Genomic DNA, 21273 nt, shown 5'->3' on the forward strand with positions numbered 1-21273 from the left:
TCGTCTAACATCAGTGCCTGACCTCACAAATGCGCTTCTTGAATAATGGTCAAACATTCCCATAGACACACTCCTAAACCTTGTTGACAGCCTTCCCAGAAGACTTGAAACTGTTATAGCAGCAAAGGGTGGGCCAACTCAATATTGAACCCTACGGACTGAGACTGGGATGCCTTTAAATTCATCTTAGATTGTAAGCTCCAAGAACCAGGGCCCTTTGATTCCTACTGTATTAAAGTGTATTGTATTTGTACTGTCTACCCTCAAGTTGTAAATCGCTGTGTAAACTGTTGGCGCTTTATAAATCCTGTAAAATAATGTGTGTGTAAGGGCAGCCGTCCCAATACTTTTGGCAACATAGTGTATATATGAACAGATAGTAAGAATCTTCCAGAGATCACTTACCTGGAATTCCAGGCCGTACTTGTGTCTGCAATATTCCCGTAGTTTTGGGTAGACATCTGTGCGCAGTGCAGCTCTCTCCCACTCCGATTCTGAAAAAGAATTATTACAAGGCTTAATGTTTAAAAAGGAATTCTGATCTTACAGATCTTTCACAAAACTGACACCCCCACTTGTGTATTGTCATCGTCAGCCTTTCTCAACCTTTCTACCCTAGAGGAACCCCGAAATAATTTTTAGGTCTCTAGAAAGCCCTGAAAAAAAAAAAAACCTATTTATTGGGGGTCATTGGGGAAAATGCTCATTACAATGCTGTACTACTACCAGGAGAGCCACAATGGGCTGTGCTTAATGACTCCAGTTCTCCTTGTGGCAATAGTGGTAAAACCCCAGCGGCAGGACTTCCTGGCCTCCCTTGACATTGAAACGATTCCCTTTCACTTCTTGTTGCATCTCAAAATGAAGATCTCCCCAATCGGACAAACACAGCAATACATACACCACCATGGTTTTAAGCCTTCTCTACATTAACCGAAAAACCTCCCCAAAACATTGTGGCATGGTATACTGTTGTGTTCATACCTCTGGCCTGTAGATGTCACTATTTACAGTTGTTATATGTATAATACTTTCAATTCTCTGTTCAAGTGAGTTTTAGTTCCTGTTCTGCCCAGTACACATGATCAGACTATCTGGCGGACTTAGTCCGGCAGACAATCCGCCGGACTTTCCAGCGGAGGTCCGCCGGACTTTCTGAACGAGCGGACTTGCCCACACACGACCGGACTTTTCAGGCAGACAATCCGTCGGACTTTTGGTGGAGGTCCGCCGGACTTTCCAAATGAACGGACTAGCCCACACATGGACTAGTCCGTTAATTTTGAACGTGACTTGAGATACGATGGGACTAGAGAGGGAAGTCAGTGTCGGCGAGATTGACTCCTTGCAAGGCCCGTCGCCTGGTATGGGTTTTAAGGGTAACCCCTACGCCAAAAATGACCCTTATCCGAGCATGCAGCCCGGCCAGTCAGGAAAGGGGATGGGGACGAGCGAGCACCCCCCTCTTGAACCGTACCAGGCCGCGTGCCCTTAACATGGGGGGTGGGTGCTTTGAGGAAGGGGGGCCCTGCAGCCCCCCACCCCAAAGCACCTTGTCCCCATGTTGATGAGGAAAAGGGCCTCTTCCCGACAACCCTGGCTGTTGGTTGTCGGGGTATGCGGGCATTGGGCTTATCGGAATCCGGGAGCCCGCTTTAATAAGGGGGGCCCCAGATCCCGGACCCCCACCCTATGTGAATGAGTATGGGGTACATCGTACCCCTACCCATTCACCTGAGGGAAAAAGTGGCAATAAAAAAACACAGGTTTTTAAAGTAGTTTATTAGGCAGCTCCGGGGGTCTTCTTTGGACTTCGGGGGTCTTCTCGCCGGGCTACTCCGCTATCTTCTGCTCTTTTGCCGTTCTTTTGCTAGCAGAGGAGCCCAGCTTTCTCCTTCGTTGTCTTTGCCGTCCAGGGGTCTTCTTCCGACTTCAGGGGTCTTCTTCCGACTTCTCTGCGCTTTCCGGTCTCTTCTACCGCTCTCCAGTTCTTCTGGCGGGGTCCTCCGCTATCTTCTTCCAGCTCTTTTACTAGCGTTGGCCCAGTCTTCTCGTTTGCTGTTGCCACCGCAGTCTTCTTCTTCTTACTTCTCTTCTTCCGATGTTGACACAACACTTTCTCCCGCTGTAATGCCGGGGACATGTTGCGCGGTGACTTATATAGGCATAAGGGAAGGGGTCACCGGGTGTTGTGTTTTTATTGCCACTTTTCCCCCCAGGTGAATGGGTAGGGCTACGATGTACCCCATACTCATTCACATAGGGTGATGGGCAGGGATCTGGGGGCCCCCTTATTAAAGGGGGCTCCCGGATCCGATAAGCCCCCCACCCGCAGACCCCAACAACCAACGGCCAGGGTTGTCGGGAAGAGGACCTTGTCCTCATCAACATGGGGACAAGGTGCTTTGGGGTGGGGGCCCCCTCTTCCCCAAAGCACCCGCCCCCCCATGTTGAGGGCACGCCACCTGGTATGGTTCAGGAGGGGGGGGAGAAGCGCTCGCTCGTCCCCAACCCATTTCCTGACCGGCCGGGCTGAGTGCTCGGATAAGGGTCTGGTATGGACTTTGGGGGGATCCCCACACCGTTTTTCCCAATAGGGGTTACCCTTAAAACCTATACAAGGCAACGGGCTCGCAAGGTGTCAATCTCGCCAATGAAAGCGGCGACATTGACTTCCTTCTATAGTACCATTTTACCTCAAGTCATGTTCAAAATGAACGGACTTTAGTCCATTTGTTGGCTAGTCTGTTCATTTGGAAAGTCCGGTGGACTAGCACACAGACAAGCGGATTGTCCGCTGGAAAGCCGAGTCCAGCGGACAATTTTGAGTCACGTCTTCTTTCAAAGTCCGCTGGACTTTTGGGGAAAAAAAGTCCGCTGGAGCCCACACACGGTCAAATTGTCCAAGTCCACTCAATAGTCTGATCGTGTGTACGCGGCATTCCTGCTATGATATACTCAGTAACCTGCCCCTGCTTTATGGATACCTGAACGTGTTAATAAAGCACTTTATAACTACTCTGCCTCTCAGAATACAGGACACAACACATTTAATATATCCCAACAAATTTTAGACAGGAGAAAATCTGGAAGCCTTAGTAAAATTCCTTGCACTCTGCAGCTTCAAATACACTATATTACCAATGGTACTGGGACACCTGCCTTTACACACACATGAACTTTAATGGCATCCCATTCTTAGTCTGTAGGGTTCAATATTGAGTTGGCCCACCCTTTGCAGCTATAACAGCTTCAACTCTTCTGGGAAGGCTGTCAACAAGGTTTAGGAGTGTGTCTATGGGAATGTTTGACCATTCTTCCAAAAGCACATTTGGGAGGTCAGGCACTGATGTTGGATGAGAAGTGCTGGCTTGCAGTCTCCGCTCAAATTCATCCCAAAGGTGTTCTATCATCTTGAGTTCAAGACTCTGTGCAGGCCAGTCATGTTCCTCCACCCCAAACTCTCTCATCCGTGTCTTTATGGACCTTGCTTTGTGCACTTGTGAGCACTCATGTTGGAACAGGAAGGGGCCATCCCCAAACTGTTCCCGCAAAGTTGGGAGCATGAAATTGTCCAAAATGTCCTGGTATGCTCATGCCTTAAGAGTTCCCTTCACTGGAACTAAGGGGCCAAGCCCAACCCTTTAAAAAACAGCCCCACGCCATAATCCCCCCTCCACCTAATGATTTGGACCAGTGCATAAAGCAACACCCATGAAGACTTGGATGAGTTTGGGGTGGAGGAACTTGACTGGCCTGCACAGAGTTCTAACCACAGCCTGATAAAACTCCTTTGGGATGATTTAGAGCGGAGACTGCGAGCCAGGCCTTCTGGTCCAACATCAGTGCCTGACCTCACAAATGCTCTTCTGGAAGAATGGTCAAACAGTCCCATAGGCACACTCCTAAACCTTGTGGACAGCCTTCCCAGAAGAGTTGAAGCTGGTATAGCTGCAAAGGGTGGGCCAACTCAATATTGAACCCTACAGACTAAGGCTGGGATGCCATTAAATTTCAAGTGCGCACAAAGGCAAGCGTCACAATACTTTTGGTAATATAGTGTACATGGTGATCGGAAAGAATACCTGGAAGGTCATATTACATACTAAACCAGACTGGAACCAGGAGGCCATCCAACCTGAAAAAGTAATTCATAATGAATTATTGTCTCCAGCTTGCCGTGCTGGTGACATTCTTCACAGTGTTCTATGTCACAGACTTTTAATGGAGGCATTGAAAAAAAAAAATAAGCTTTTAAGAAATCACCATTAAGGGCCCTTTCTCCCTATTAAATGGGCTGTTTAATGCACTGCAATACAAAGCACATCAACATGTGTGAATGAGCCCTTTTTGAAAGTTTACCCACCAATACCCTTACCGCCATCAAAACTATGGTTCTAAACCTGTTGTAAGTTCCGTATCCGTCACAGGAGGGGTTCCCCACATTTAGAAGCACCTGGCATTGCTGAGTGCTCTGACAAAGAGCCATGGAGCATTGTGGGATGGCGGCAAAGGTGAGTATCTGCAAGTGAGGTGAGCTTTCGAGAACCAAATCAAAATCTACAACCCAACTACAAGAAATACACAGAAGCCTTTTTTCTCAGCAATATGACAGGCATGCTAAAGTGAACCAATACTGTAGTTCACTATTCTAACCAGCAGATGGCGCAGCAAGTAACTTCACAACAGATCCAAAGGAAAAGATAGGGATGAAATAGCTGGGTGTTTTTGGAGGACCTGCGGCTACCTATGGAAAATGATTAGGAGCTGCTGCATCCTTACTAACACTTGCAAAAAGGAAAAAAAAAATGATGTTCACAGCTGTATGTGTTCAGCAATAGAACAGGAAGCCAGGAGGAAGTTTGCTGTCCACGGTTCAGAAGCTGCGATCCAGGAATTTCCTCTTAATACTGCTCTGACAACATTGTGTTCTGCTTGCTCAGCAAAACTCCAAATTTTGGAGAACATTCTGCTTTCCTGTTGCCTCCTGAGCTCTAACTGTCCCATGCGGAAATGTCAAATACAGCCAACAACAGCAAAACAAGCTCCTGACCAACTAACAAAACAGAATACCCGATCTTGCAGTTGGCCTGGCCGTGGTTTGTATGACTTCCTTTACAGCCAAAACTTCTAACCTAACATGTCTTATGTAACAGAGCAATGTGGACTGGATAGCTGGAACAGCAGATGTCAGCAGCAACAGCAAACCTTGGGCTGGTGGGCAGCAGGCATAGGCAGCAGCTGATAGCAGGAGCAGGAAGATTGGTGGCCCACATTAGAGAAAATTCCAGCAGGACAGATGAGAAACTGGATGCATGGTCAGACAAGCCAGGTCAGGTACAGGCACACGCGGCAGGCAAAGAATAGTCAGGGTACAGGCAGAGGTTGGCAACACAAAATCAGGCAGAGCAAGGTCCAGAGACAAGCTAAGGTCAGGGTAGGTAGCGTTCAAGCGAATTCAGGAGCAAGCCAAACAGTCAAACACAAAAGCCAGCAGAATCAGATTCAGGAACATGGGTACAGCTGCAGATCAGACAGCAAAGGACTAGTGCAGCTCCTGCACTTATATAGGCCATTTGGCTCCAGTGTCAATGGTGCACATAGGCATGCACATCTTCATGTGCTTGTGCCCGGCAAGACGGGTACCCATAGGGCCATGCCTGAGCATTTGCTTCAGAACTTCAGCTGCGCTATGGCCAGTACGTCCCCCGACATCATGGAACCATGAGAGGTGCATGTTGCCCCACATTGTCTAGGACAGGACAGATTGAGGCAAGAGCCTGTGAGAGAAAGAGAAAGCAGGGGCAGCCCGTCCATTAAGGGTAGATGGGGACGCCCCCTCTATCCAAGCCACCCCCATATGGTTAATAGATAGATTCATGCATAACATGAATCTATCCATGGCCGCCGTGGGCACCCCCTGAAAGGGGCCGGATGCATAAATTACAGCGGGGGTGTTTTTTGAAGCACCTGATTAGAGCCATAGGCTTCGAAATAGGGTGGACTCGGAGCCCAACCAAGTGTGTTAGAAAAGCAAATTAATATTCGCTTTTCTAACACTGAATAGCCTCTCCAACGGCCAATCAAGAGGCGCAGGTCTGATACCTGTTACCTGATTGGCTGAAAGGGCAGGCGATCCTATTGGAAGCCTAGGAGGAGGTGGAGGGGGATGCACGGCGGAAGGCACCATGATCCACACCACAGGAGGAGGAAGAAAGCAGACGGACGCGCTGCCTGCCCGCTTCCTAGATGGGGTAAGTGCGGGGCTTTGAAGTCCTGGCTTTCCTGCGTCGCCGACCGAGGGGGGGTGGCTGTTTGCCACCCCCCCTCAAAAGAAAAACAACCAGCCGCCACTGAGAGAGAGTTAGTCTGGGACAAAGTGGCTGGGAAGCTGCAGAAAAGACACAGAGCTGGGGGGGCTTATCAGAATCCGGGAGCCCCCTTTAAATAAGGGGGCCCCCAGATTCCGGCCCCCTACCCTATGTGAATGAGTATGGGGTACGATGTACCTCTATCCATTCACCTGGGGGAAAAAGGTGTACATAAAAATACACAACACAGGTATTTAAAATACTTTATTAGACAGCTCCGGGGGTCTTCTTCCGTCTTCATGGGGTCTTCTCGCCGGACTCCTCCGCTATCTTCTGCTCTTTTGCTAGCTCTTTTACTAGCAGAGGAGCCCGGCTTTCTCCTTTGTCGCCGCCGCCGTCGCCCGGGCATCTACTTCTGACTTCGGAGGTCTTGTCCCGCTCTTCGGTTCTTCTTTTACTAGAGTTGGCCCGGTCTTGTCGCTGTCACCACAGCCTTCTGCTTCTTCCTCCTTCTTCCGATGTTGACACGACGCTCTCTCTGGTCATAATGGCAGGGACGAGTTGTGCGGCGACTTATATAGGGACAAAGGGTGGGGTCAATGGGTGATGTCACATGGTGACCCCGCCCCTTATGTCACAGCCCCAGCAGCCTCCGGGACTGTGACATCATAAGGGGCAGGGTCACCATGTGACATCACCCGGAGACCCCGCCCCTTATCCCTATATAAGTCGCCGCACAACGCGTCCCTGCCATTCAGGCTGGAGAGAGCGTTGTGTCCACATCGGAAGAAGAGTAGAAGAAGAAGGCGGCGGCGTCAATACCAGGCCAACGCTAGTAAAAGAGCTGGAAGAAGAAAGCGGAGGCCCGGCAAGAAGAACCGAAGAGCGGGACAAGACTCCCGAAGTCGGAAGAAGACCCCCAGACGGCAACGAAGGAGAAAGCCAGGCTTCTCTGCTAGTAAAAGAGCTAGCAAAAGAGCAGAAGATAGCAGAGGAGTCCGGCAGTATCAGTCCAGTGATGAACAAGCAAACAGAGCAGGGGGCGTAGTCTATGTGGGCAGCTGTGGGAGGAGCGTCTTCTCCCCCAGGCACCATGACTTGTAGTGTGGAGACGGAGAGCAGCTATATCTCCGGCACTCCACGGCCTCTGGCATCCTGTCATTGTCACACAGTGAGAACGGGAAAGCCAGCCTACACAGGAGTCGGGCTGTGTTTTGTCTCCACTGTCCTCCTAACCCCGCCCTCACTCTGCTGCTTCTCCAATCTGATACACCGCCTCCCATTTTTGCCCTCCCAACCCCGCCCACACTCCATCCACATGCATGCCATGCACTTGCTCTGTGCTGGGATATGAGTTCTGTGAACAGCTGAGCGGTACCCTTCAAACAAAAGATTCCACAGTCTTGAGGGACACCAGACTGAATAGGGGAGACATAATTGGTGAGTGCGATTCCCATCCCCAGAACAACAACCCCCCCCTCTCTATTCCCACCACTTTGTGCTCCGCACCTTCTTCCCCCGTCCCCCTTTCTTTTTCTCCCTTTATCCCTCCCCTCCCTCTTTTCCTTACCCCTCTCTTTCTCCCCCTCACCCTCCTCTCCCTCATTATCTCCCCCACTAGGCTAGGGCCTAGCCTGTCCATATACCACCCTGGCCTGTCCATATACCACCCTGGCTAGTCCATATACCACCCTGGCTATATACCACCCTGGCCTATCGATATTCCACCCTGGCCTGTCCATATACCACCTATACCAGCCTGGCCTGTCCATATACCCCCTGCCTATATACCACCCTGGCCTGTCCATATACCACCCTGGCCTGTCCATATACCACCCTGGCCTGTCCATATACAATCCAGGCTATATACCACCCTGGCTTGTCCATATACCACCCTGGCTATATACCACCCTAGCCTGTCCATATACCACTCTGGCTATATACCACCCTGGCCTGTCCATATACCACCTTGGCTAGTCCATATACCATCCTGGCTATGTACCACCCTGGCCTGTCCATATACCACCCTGGCTATATACCAGCCTGGCCTGTCCATATACCCACCTGGCTATATACCACCCTGGCCTGTCCATATACCCACCTGGCTATATACCACCCTGGCCTGTCCATATACCCACCTGGCTATATACCACCCTGGCTCATCTATATACCACCCTGGCCTGTTCATATACCACCCTGGCTATATACCACCATGGCTATATATCACCCTGGCCAGTCCATATACCACCCTGTCCAAATACTACCCTAGCCTGTCCATATAACACCCTAGTCTATACACCTGTGGACCAAGGCTGGTGTGAGGAAGCGAGCTGGTCTCGCCACTATTTGTCTTCAGGCCGGGTCCAGACCATGGCTGAAAAAAAAAATAGTGGCGCGGTGCCGCAAAAATCTCCACCCCGCCACCTCCACTGTATACATGGGCGTGGAAAAGTGGATGGAGTCAGGGGCGGGGCCAATGGGAGAGGGCGGCAAAATGAGGTTTCACCTAGGGTGTCAAAAATCTTTGCACCAGCCCTGGGCGCAGGCAGGCGTCTGCGGTCAGCATGGAGTCTGTACCTATCATTATCATGTGGCAAAGCCTCCTGGACTTGTGGAATGAAGACCACGGAGATGTTCCTTTAATGCAGCAATACTTTGCAGAATAAATGAGTCAGGCAACATGGAAGGTTGGAAACCATAGTTCGCCATAAACAGGGACAATCGGGATGCAGAATTCAAGGCACTACTGTGAGCGAACTCCGCCCATGGTAAGATGTCTGACCAGTTATTATGCTGGTCAGAAATATAGCAATGTAGGAATTGCTCCAAGGACTGATTGGCTCGTTCTGCGGCCCCATTAGACTGCGGGTGATACACAGAGGAGAAAGCAAGCTGAATTCTCAACTGTACACAAAACGCTCGCCAGAACCAGAACACAAACTGTTTATCCCTGTCCGAGGAAATTACTTTGGGTAGCCCATATAAGTGAAAAATCTCCTGAGCAAAAAATGGAAGCCAGGTCCTTAGAAGTGGGCAACTTCTTAAGTGGAATATGAGACATTTTTGAGAACCAGTCAACCACCATAAGGATAACTAACTGTGTTGTCCTGGGAGTTGGGTAACTCCACAATGAAATCCATAGACAGGTGGGTCCAGCTCCTCTCTCCATAGGGTATGGGTTGTAGGAGGCCCACTGGAAGTTGTCATGGAGTCTTACTCTGAGAATACACGGAACAGACAGCTATGAAGGTGGTTAAATCAGCACATAGACTAGGCCACCAGAATTGTTGGGAAATGGCCCAAAAGAGTTGATTCTTTCCAGGGTGGCCAGCAGCCCTGGGAGAATGGTAAGTTTGGAGCACGGCAGTATGGAGACTCTGTGGGACAAAGCAGCGGTCACAATGTTTCTCAGGAGGAGCATGGACCTGAGCAGCAAGAATTTTGTCACCCAAAGCAGAAGTGAGACTGGTGCGAACCACAGCCAGAATATGATCTGGAGGAATCACAGGAACCAGAACTGACTAAATCTTGGAGGTGAAGGAAAATTATCATGACAAAGTGTCAGCGCTTAGATTCCTAGTACCGGGTAAGAATGAGACAATGTAATTGAAACTAGACAAGAAAAGAACCCATCACTTTCGCCTTCTGGGAGAGAGGCGTTTAGCCTCAGACAAGAATGTGAGATTCTTATTGCCAGTAAGAATGAGAACTGGCACAGTGGTACCTTCGAGGAGATGTCTCCGTTCTTTTAGGACTAAAATGATTGCTAACAGCTCTCTGTCACCAATCTCGTAATTGCACTCCGCAGGTGACAATTTCTTGGAAAAGTAGCCACAAGGATGCATAGCACTCTCAGAGGTAGGACACTGAGACAGAAGGGCGCCAACTCCAGTCTCAGAAGCATCCACCTCAAGGATAAAAGGTAATGAAGAATCAGGATGTGCCAACACAGGAACAGAAAAAAAGGCAACCTTGAGACTCTCAAAGGCATTAATGGACTCCGGAGACCAACTCTATGGGTTACCGTCCCTTCTGGTCATATCAGTCAGGGGCTTGACCAGGGATGAGAAGTTACAAATAAACTTCCGATAATAGTTAGCAAAGCCAAGAAAGCGCTGCAGAGGACCTAAAACCATGGTTCGGTCCGTTGTAGGACTGCTGAAAGTTTCTCTGGGTTCATCGAAAAACCAGCAGTGGAAATTACATAACCCAGGAATTTAACCTGTTCACGATGGAATTCACACTTCTCCAATTTACAATAGAGATTGTTCTCCCTTAGTTTCTGAAGCACACGACAGACATCTGTGTGGTGGCTCTCCAGAGACTTGGAAAATAGGATATCGTCAAGATAAACCACTACACATAACTGCAACAAATCTCAGAGGACATCGTTAATAAATTCCTGGAAAACTGCTGGGGCATTACAAAGGCCAAAAGGCATTATGAGGTACTCATAATGGCCTGTTCTGGTATTAACCGCAGTTTTCCACTCATTGCCCTCCTTAATCCTCACGAGATTATATGCCCCTCTCAAATCAAGAATTCATGAAAACTGTTGCTCCCTTGAGGCAGTCAAATAACTCCGTAATCAATGGAATCAAATAGGCATTCTTAATCGTGAAACGATCGAGACCCATATAATCAATACAAGGTCTCAGTTCACCACTCTTCTTCACAAAGAAGAAAACAGCACCAGCAGGAAACGAGGATTTGCAGATGAAACCTTGAGAAAGTGCATCTGCAACATACTCCTCCATCGCCTTATCCTCCAAGACCGACAAAGGGTAAACCTGGCCACGAGGGGAGATGGCACCAGGTTGAAAGTCAATTGCGCAATCATACAACCGGTGTGGAGGAAAACTACCTGCTTGACCTTTGTCAAAGACGTTGCTAAAATTTCAGTACTCCTCTGGCAGGGAGGAGAGTAAAGAGGTGCACAGGACCTTGGCTACCTTCTAGAGGCATGTTTTACTGCATTGTGGCGACCAGGAGAGAACCTCAGCACGGAGCCAATTAAAAGAGGATTTGTGCTTCTCTAACCAAGGATAACCAATAACCAGCGGAAACTTATGTGAGGAAATAACTTGGAATTGGATTATTTCATGGTGAAGAGCCCCTATGACCATGGACAATGGAACAGTCTCATTAATCACATGGGCAAGCTGTAGATGTCTCCTGTCAAGAGCCTCAATGGCAAGTGGAGTGTCACGTAGCTGCAGTGGAATCGAGTGCTTCGATACAAAGTCAGCATCATTGAACAGGCCTGCAGACTCAGAGTCAATTAGAGCCTGTATCTCGATGGACGACACAGCCAGACAAAGGGTAACTGAAAACCAGGGGCTGATAACTGGGGATGAAACAACGCCACCTAAGGTCTGTCCATGACAGGACCTCAAGGTTCGGCGTTCCATGGACGGGTAGGACAAGACATCAAAAAGTGACTTGCCTGGCCACAATAAAGGCACAATCTCTCCTCCTAAGAGTTCTCTCATCCGCAGAGAGATGCATGAAGCTCAAGTGCATGGGTTCATCTTCACTGACTGACTCGGTACCACCAGGAGGCATGGTAGGTGAGGGAGGCAAGGGTGGGACAGCAAAGCTCGAAGATCAAATGTACAGGAGGCTTCGCAAGCTCTCCTTAAAAGAGAGTCTTTCTCTGAGTCTGGAGTCAATGAGGATGGCAAATGTGATCAACTTCTCCAGATCATTGGGTATATCTCGGGCTGCCATCTCATCCTTGATGGTATCCGAGAGACCATGAGAAAAAGCAGCCATGAGGGCCTCATTGTTCCACGCAACCTCTGCTGCCAGAGTACGGAATTCAATGGCTTAATCGGCTACAGTTCTCGTACTCTGATGGACATGAGGAACTTGGCAGCAGAAGCAGAGCGTGTGGGAACGTCAAATACCTTTTTAAAAGAAGTCACAAACTCAGAGTAACTCAAGACAACCCTTTTTGCATCTCCCATAGAGAGTTTGCCCAGGCCAAGGCTCTCTCAGAAAGCAAAGATATTAGGAAACCTACTTTGCTTCTATCCGTGGGAAACACCTGGGGCAGCATGTCAAAGTATATCTTAACCTGGTTAGAAACCCTCTGCATTGGACTGGATTGCCCCCAAATTGCTGGGGAAGCATAGCAAAACCAGACATGCTTTTTATAGAGGTAATAATCGAGGGGGGTGCCTGCACAGAGACTGGAGCAGCAGCATGGATGGCCTGCAACACAGGTTGTACCAGAATGGCCACAGTGGGAGATTCCAGGTGCAAACTGATCCATGCAGTGATCCTGCTCATCCAACCTGGAAAAAATATTACCAACAAGTGGATTGACTGCATCTTCTGAATTCATGGCCTTCGCCTACTGTCAAAAACCATGAATCAGACTGAGACAAAAGTACAGTTAAATCTCACTTGTTTAATAATAAAAAAAATGTAAACAGAGTAAACGTAGTCAAAACATAGCCACAGTTCAGGAACCGGAGCCAGAGAACAGCGGAGAAGCAGGATCTGGAGCCAGAAGGAATGTCAGCCAAGCAAGTCTTTAACAGGAACACAGGAGAGCGTGTCTAGAGATGTGACTAAGGCGAAGGCCGAGATCATCTGGACTGGACGGCTTAAGTAGGCAGGACTGACAAGCAGGATATCATCAACAGGTGAGTCACTGTGGAGAGATAGGAGCTGGCAATTAGCCGATAGCAGAGCGAGCAGCTCAGAGAAGGTCGGGCTGGGCCCAGCCCTGACAATAAGTCAAGCTGAACTGATCGCACAGAGTCCCCGGAGCATACAGTGCGGAAGCTAGAGAATCCCTGGACCTGGAGACAACCCTGCTCATTTTATTTTTAAATCTGGAATCCAGAAGGTTCACATTCCTGAACCCTCCAACTGTTACAAAGGTATTGAAATACCTCTGGGTGAAGAGTCCAGTCGTTGGCAACTGAGGAAGTTTGCTTGCCAATTTTTCATGCTAGGATGTGCACAGTAGACAGGGTTAGAATGTGAAGTTCTGCCCAAGCCATAATCAGATCTGCATCTCTTTCAGCTGTGAGACTCGTTCCTCCCTAAAAGTTGGGATAGGCCAGTACCATGAAATTATCTGACTAAATTTTGCTCAGTAAACTCACAGAAAGGATAACTAAATAGTTCTGGATTGCAGAATATTGATTGGGAGACTAGATTTCTCTGACAATCAAGTCCCTTGCACCCAGAGGGTGTCCAGGGCTGCACCCCAGCCTGACAAGTTGGCATCCTTCCTGAGAACCTACAAAGCATTAGGATTTGGGAAAAATAAATTTTTTTCTGTTCCAGTGCCGAACTTGTAACCCACCATGCCAGGACTAAATTGGTTTTGCTGGCTAGGCAAATGGTAGGATCCAGAGATTGTGTCATCTTGTCCCATGCTGCCAGAATATTAAGTTGCAATGGTCTGGACTGAAACTGGACACATGGAACTACCTGGAAAACAAACATTGTTAAGCACAAAATCTTCATTCCTAGAGTTGGCGAGCTCCTGGACAGTAGAATCCCAATGTGGGAATAGAGAGATTCCTCAGTTTGCCCAGGGGAAGGAAAACATGGAGAGGACTTTATTCAAGGTCAGCCCCAGATACAATTGATGAGATGGTTTCAGCTATAATTTCTGGAAAGTTAGGATCCACCTGAATATTTGTATGGGCCTGCTATGTCTGATAGACATTATGGCTGACAGAACCTTAGCTGACTGTTCCCCCAGAAGAAGGTTATCCAGATCTATGGAAAGACTAAAGTCTTGGTGAAGACCCAAAGTGAAATGGACAGGCCAAAGGGAAGGGCAACAAACTGGTAATGTTGCATGCCAACAGCAAAACACAGGTAATGTTGATGCACTAAGAAGATAGGGACATGCAAATGGGTATCCTTGATGTCCACAGGCCAGAAGGTCTCCTGGATGGAGGAAAGCAATTAATTACTTACCTGGTGGATTTTATGTGGAACATTTGCACCTAGAGGAAGGTGCTGAGAACCTTTAGATTCAGTATGGGGGCAAATGCCCCTTCTTTAAACAGTTACATTGGAACCTTTCCCTTTCTGGCACAATAGCTATGACACCTTGAGAAGGTAGCTATGCCAAAGTAAGCTCAAGGTCTGCCAATCTGTACAAGGATGCTGGCAAATTTGGCAGCATAAAGCAGAGTGAAGGCTGAGACAGAATTTAAGCTTGTAGTCTCTAGATACAATGTTCTGGACCCAAACGTTTGAAATGTCTTGGAACCAGATAGCCACAAACAGTGCTGGAAAAAGGTAATTTAGAGCCCAGGGCGAATATGCCCAAACTGCGCCCCTCAGCCCCCAGATGTATGTGCATCATGTGTCAGCAAAATTCCCCCCTCAAAAACACTAAGCACTAATCTGCATGTATAACCCGAAACAAACATTTCCCCTCCTCCCAGTACAAAACTGTCCCCCTGCTGAAATACCCCCTCTCAGCACAAATTTTTGCTCCCCCATGCCCCTAGCTCAAATGCACCCCCCAAAAAAAATGTACCCCTCCTAGCACAAATCCTCTACCCCTAAAATTTCCCTTCCTAGTAAACATATCCCCCCTCCCCCTAACTCATATCCCTCCTTCCCAGGACAAATTCCGCCAAAATCCCCCTTCCTAGCACAAAACCTCTTCAACCCTCCCAGCACATATCCCCCGAGATCACCACTCCACTTTTTGCACCCCCTCAAGTTTCCCCTTCTACTAGAACAATACTTACACCCTGCCACCCCACATATTCCCCCTACCAATACATAACCCCCCCCCCCCAATTTCCTTGAGGCACCCCCCACCACACATAATACCACAGTGCCCAGGACAGCTGCCCCTCCTGCCCACCCCTTGTCCCGACCCTGGCCGTAAAGGCAAAGAGACATCCCCTCACTCTGACAACTGAAAGGGTGCCTTTATTTTGAGGAGAATTTGTTTGTGGATTTGGAGGACTTAGAGTACCAGATTTCAGCTTTGACTTGAAGGCCTGAGAGAAAGGAAAGGAACTTTTCCTGGATGCAGTAGTAAAGTTTATCACAAATCGAGATTTTCTCTTCTGGTGCAAAAGGGTACTCTTCACCAGGATGACCTGCTTGATAAATTTATCCAGGGATTTGTCAGAAGGGAGTTCCCAGCCAAAGAGATTTTGCAAGAGGTGGTATTGCACTGATGCTGCGCAGTCCAACATTTGAGCCAAAGGGTCACCCACATGTGTACCTAAAGGAGGCCCATTCTATATATTTGGCATATTATATAAGCTAGCCGATCAACACTATAGAGTAGGGCCACGGGCATGAACTCTAGTTGCTGGAGGACAGAAGGCTCTGTCAGGATAGATCCAGGACCCTTGGATATAACCTTGGAGCAGATAACTAATGTCTGGCAGATGGACATGGTCACAGTGGCAGGTTGCAGGGTACCTTCAAGGGAAAATAAGGCCTTACAAAAGACTCCTGAGCTTCCACTCCCCAGGTAATTAAATAAGGATGTCCTCAGCAGGTAAATATAAAGTTTTATTAAGACAGGAAACACTTGGGTCCACAACAGGGAAAGATTACTTATTTAGAAACCGCTCCTCCAGCGGATATTGCTGAGCAAAATGCTTAGGAGTTGAAATGACTTTATCCAGGTTAGACCAATCTCCATAAAAAACTGGTTGAAATAGAGAAAAAAACAACACATTAGATGGATCGTGGATAAGGCCCAAAGAAAGACCTGCGGCACCCTCACAGGCACATCAGGGGATAGAGAAGCAGGGAGTATGGGAGCTTTCTGCTCTTGACAGTCTTTGCTCATACAGAGGACATACTTCCTAAGGGTTCCCAAACTTCCACCAGATGGATGCAGTACCGTGGCTTGGACCTGTAAAGAACTACGGCTAAATCAACACATAAGTGTTATGAGAACCTTCAGCGGAGTTCAGATGAGAACCTTCAGCGGAGTTCAGTCCTGAAACTCTGCAAAATAAGCCCCTTCTGGCTCTACAGCTACTGAAGAAACTTTCTAGATGCAAGAGAAATCTTGATAAAGGTTATGAAAAAGGTTTTTCTTCTATCATAGGAAAGAAGACATGGCTATTTTCACTTTATGCCAATAATGGCATACATGAGCAGATAAATTATACAGTGAAGATTTCTTGAGCTTTTAGAATTTGGGAGAGAAGGTAATGGCTACATAAAGGCTCAAAATGTTGGAAGGAACTTTTCTTAGTACAGTCAACTCCCGGGATGTGAGAATTTGTGTGGAGTGGTATGTCATTTCTAGCTAAATACGATACTGAGAGTTTGTGTACCTATTCCTGGAACAGAAGTCTTTGTAAGGAATAATCTCGCACTCTAATTTTATCCAGAGGAAATGTCCCTGTGACTATTTTATCTTTGTCCTACTAATATTACCCTTACAATTGTTATTTTGTGTGTTTTTGTTTTAGCAAAGATATATCAGGCTTTGTTTTTGCTGTCTTCTGGTATTTAAATGTTGCTTGCCCCAACTGTAACATCAAAATACATAAGTACAGCTGAGTTAAACACTAGTGTCCAGTTTGTACTTTTAAAGATATATCTTTTTGAGAATCCAACCAACTCGCAGAGAATAATTTAAAGGGAGTTTCCACATTTGTTAAGAAGAACCAATATAACAAGACATTTTGTATTAATGTTTTAAACCAGCCATCATTAAATGGCGGCCCGCGGTCCAAGTCCGGACCGAGCGGAGCTTCTGCCCGGACTGCTATGCCGCCTTCGTAGTAAATTACAGTAATCACTGGTTTGCTGGGACTGCGGGTTTCCCTAGCAACCAGTGATGCTGTGCCAATGCGCCCGCCCCCTGCTCCTGGCCGCGTCTCTCGGAGCTGAAGACACTCACGCTCACAGGCAGTAGGGGGTGTGACGTCACGTGCGCGCCCCGCCCACCATGCTACCCGCGGTTCCCGATTCGCGGGTCCGGGCTCTCCTTGAGGCAGCTTCAGTTGTGCCCTTCCTCCTGCAGTTGAGGTATGTGGGCACATTAGTGATCATGCACACTGTTGGGCATATTTGTAATTTGCACAAGGCTGGGCTTTTTTTGTAAGGGGCACGCTGATGGGTATATTTTTTATATGCACACTGATTTGCATGTTTTGTTAAGGTGCACCTTAACAAAATATGCCCATCAGTGTGCACTTAAAAAATATACCCATCAGCATGCCCCTTAAAATAAAATGTGTCCATCAGAGTGCCCTTTAGCATAAAATAAGGGTCACGCTGATGGGCACCTTTTATGCTAAGGGATACTCTGATGGACAAATTTAATTTTACGGGGCACGCTGATGGGTATATTTTTAATGTGCACATCGATGGGCATATTTTGTTAAGGGGCACGCTGATGGGCACAACAAAATGTGCCCTACAAAATATGCCCATTGATGTGCACATTAAAAATATACCCACCAGCATGCCCCTTAAAATAAAATTTGTCCATCAGAGTGCCTCCTAACTCTGATAGGTACATCTTATGTAAGGGGACACTGACAGGAATGTCTGATGTAAAGGGGCACTGTGATGGGGACACCCGATGTAAAGGGGCACTGTGATGGGGACACCCGATGTAAAGGGGCACTGTGATGGGGACACCCAATGTAAAGGGGCACTGTGATGGGGACACCCGAAGTAAAGGGGCACTGTGATGGGAGACACCCGGTGTAAAGGGACACTGTGATGGGGACACCTGGTGTAAAGGGACACTGCGATGGGGACACCCGATGTAAAGAGGCACTGCGATGGGGACACCCGATGCAAAGGGGCACTGCGATGGGGACACCCGATGCAAAGGGGCACTGCGATGGGGACACTCGATGCAAAGGGGCACTGCGATGGGGACACCCGATGCAAAGGGGCACTGCGATGGGGCCACCCGATGCAAAGGGGCACTGCGATGGGGACACCCGATGTAAAGGGGCACTGCGATGGGGACACCCGATGTAAAGAGCAAATGTAAAGCTATCCTAGTTTCAACTGTCCACATGTTTAATATTGTAACTGAAACTGGACAATCAATATTGTTGAAATGCTAAGGAAATTGTACATTTCTCATGTTTTTGATAGATATACAGTGACTACAATCTTTCTGAGTCATAGCACAGACCTGAGATTCGGACCTCGGCCCAAAGAAAATTTTGGAGACTGGACCTCCTTGAATTTTAATTCATTACCCTGTTTTAAACAGATAAAAATGTCAAATGTATCCCGCTTCCAAAAACATGTGAGCTGTGGTGGAGGTATGTGTGCATTTGCTTTAAAAACCTTAAAGTGTAACCGTTTAACCTAGGCTAGTTTGAACACTGACATTAGGCAAGCCTTAAAGTGGTTGTAAACCCTTACAGACCACTTTGACCCACAGGTAAGCCTAGATTAAGGCTTACCTGTAGGTCCAAGAAATATCTCCTAAACCTACACGGTTTTGGAGATATTTGCAAAAAGACAGGCACCGCTGTCTACGGCGCATACACCGTAGACAGCGGCACGCAGGTGCACTGAGCATGCCGCTGCTAACAGCGATATGCTGTTAGTGGCGGCTCCCGTGCGCATGCGCGGGAGTGATGTCATCGCTGCTCCGGCGCAGTGAGTGGCCGGAGCAGCGATACCCAGAAGAAGATGGATGCTCCGTGCTACAGGGGACAGCGGTGACAACGCTGGCTCCTGTGTCAGGTAAGTGACACATAATGGGCTACTATGCGATGCATAGTAGCCGATTATGCTTTACCTTTGCAGGGAGACAAAGCGGAAGCAAACCCATCAGGGTTTATTTCCTCTTTAAGGCCCATACACACGATCGGACCTTTTGAAAACAAACATGCAAATTAGCTGTTTTAAGGCAACATCTGACCGTGTGTGTGCTCCATCGGACAAACTTTTTCGGTTTGGACAAATGTTTTACAAACACACATGCTCAGAACCAATGCAAAAGATCAGACGACAATACAGAAGTTGACCAAAGGTGGCGGTAAAGAGCAGAAAAACTATGTGGTTTGGTGAAAGTTGGCTGAAAAAGTCAGATCGTGTGTATGGATAACAAGTACACGGGCAACGCCCTTTCTATAGAAATCCACAGGAATGTTTGTACAAAGTCTGAGGCTTTACTAGTCCTATAATGCAGATTCATTTGCTATGTTTCCACAGTGGAAGCCTTGGTTTGCACTTTTTTCCGTTTTATTTTTTTTTCTCTTTCATGTTGATTGGTTTTACATTTTGATGGTAACATTGACACGCTAGTCATGTCTTTTACGAGTAATGTTTTTGGCTATGGTCGACCATATTCCTATTCAATCTTATGTACCATACTGTAGCCAATAATAAAGACAGAATAAAAAAACAAACTTAAAATGTACACACAAAAAAAAATCTAGTTTTCAAATTGCCCACTACCAGGAAATGTCAGCAGTTCCCATTAAGCCTTCCCATTATGCTAGGACCCCCTGACTCCATTTACTGTGAAAAGCCTATTCCCTCTGCACCCCTCTTTTTGTGGGATCCCCTGACTCCATGTTCTAGAAGAAGCCTCTTCTCCCTTTACCTCTATAATGCCTGGATCTCCTGACTCCATATATTAGGGCAGGCTACCTACCCCTACACCCCTTTATTCTGGGATCCTCTGACTCTGTACTGGGAGAAGCCTGCTCCCCCTACACCTAAATTTGAGATCACCTGACACCATTGGCTGGAAGAAGCATAAAATCTCCACACTACTTTATTTCTGGGCTTCCCTGACCCCCACGTAGTGGGAGAAGACTACTGTCCCTGCACCCCTATAATTTTCAGATCCCCCACTCCTTGTACTAGGAGAAGGCTACTGTCCCTACTCTTCCTCCCTGAAAGTTGGGATAGGCCACTGCCATGGCATTTTAAGACGGCATCCTGCTCAGTAAGCTCACAGAGGGGTTGATTAAATAGTTCTGGATTCCAGAATATTGATTAGGAGACTAGCTTTATCCGACAACCAAGTCCCTTGTACCCAGAGAATGCCTAGAACAGCACCCCAGCCTGATAAGTTGGCATCCTTTGTTAGAACCTACAAAGCATTGGGAAGAAGACATTTTTTCTGTTCCATGTGAACCACCATGCCAGGACAAATCTGGCCAGGCATATGGTATGGTCCAGAGATTGTGGCATCTTGTCCCACGCTTCCAGAATGCTGAGTTGCAATGGTCTGGAGTGAAATTGGGCACATGGTACTGTCTGGAAAGAGACCTCTTAAAACTTGCTCCCTTGTACCCCTGGAATTCTGGGGTCCTCTGATTCCATGTGCTGGGAGAAGCATGTTCCCACTACAGGACTTTCATTTTGATATGACTCATATACTTGGAGAAACCAGCTACCCTTTGATACTGGGAACCCGTCTCCATGTACCCTAAATATAATTCTGCAGACTATATTGGTGCTATGAAATAAATAAACACTTACCAAGAGGGTCGGCACACAGAAAAATCTTTACAGACAATCTCTGCTGTCTGGTGGGAATGCGATCGAAGTTTCCTTCCAATATTGCTTTATGAATCCTTTCATTATCCTCCATTGTACTGTAGATCTAGGCCTCCTTATCTTTAACACCTATCACTTCTCTGGGTCTGCACTCAGATGTGTGACTGGCTATACATCCAACTTTGGTTAACATGTATCTGTGTTACCCTCTTATCTGCTTAGACTAATTTTCCCAGAATTCCCAGCTCTTAACTCACAAAGACAAATTTCAACATAGGCAGGAAGTGTCAGTCCTCGCATCCCCTTTAAACACATCACAGGGCTCTCTGGTTCTCCAGAAAGCAGATAACAATTTGTTGGGTCAATTAATGTCTTAAATGTTGACAGTAATTGTTCCTGTCGCAATGTATTTCCTCTTTTGCTGTTAGGATTTCAAACCACATTCTTCTATGTGAGTTGGGTGAAGAGGAAGAAGTCAAAATAACAAAGGCTACATCCT

The 21273-nt window shown here is 47.5% G+C and overlaps 1 protein-coding gene across 1 annotated transcript in view; it reads right to left on the bottom strand.

The window, feature by feature from the left end:
* Nucleotides 1–20951, bottom strand: part of LOC143927099 (NACHT and WD repeat domain-containing protein 2-like) — a 40282-nt gene extending 19331 nt beyond the window's left edge. Inside the window, exons 1-2 of the mRNA XM_077451054.1 lie at nucleotides 20757–20951; nucleotides 406–494 (exon numbers count right to left, since the gene is read on the bottom strand). Of these exons, the coding sequence (XP_077307180.1) occupies nucleotides 406–494; nucleotides 20757–20868 (201 nt within the window). The 5' untranslated portion in view covers nucleotides 20869–20951. The remainder of the gene's footprint in view (nucleotides 1–405; nucleotides 495–20756) is intronic.
* Between the last annotated feature and the right edge of the window lie 322 nt (nucleotides 20952–21273).

The sequence above is a fragment of the Lithobates pipiens genome, unplaced genomic scaffold, assembly GCF_037356315.1.
Source record: "Lithobates pipiens isolate NorthernLeopardFrog02 unplaced genomic scaffold, aLitPip1_a1.2 Scaffold_23, whole genome shotgun sequence".
Lineage (NCBI taxonomy): Eukaryota > Metazoa > Chordata > Amphibia > Anura > Ranidae > Lithobates > Lithobates pipiens.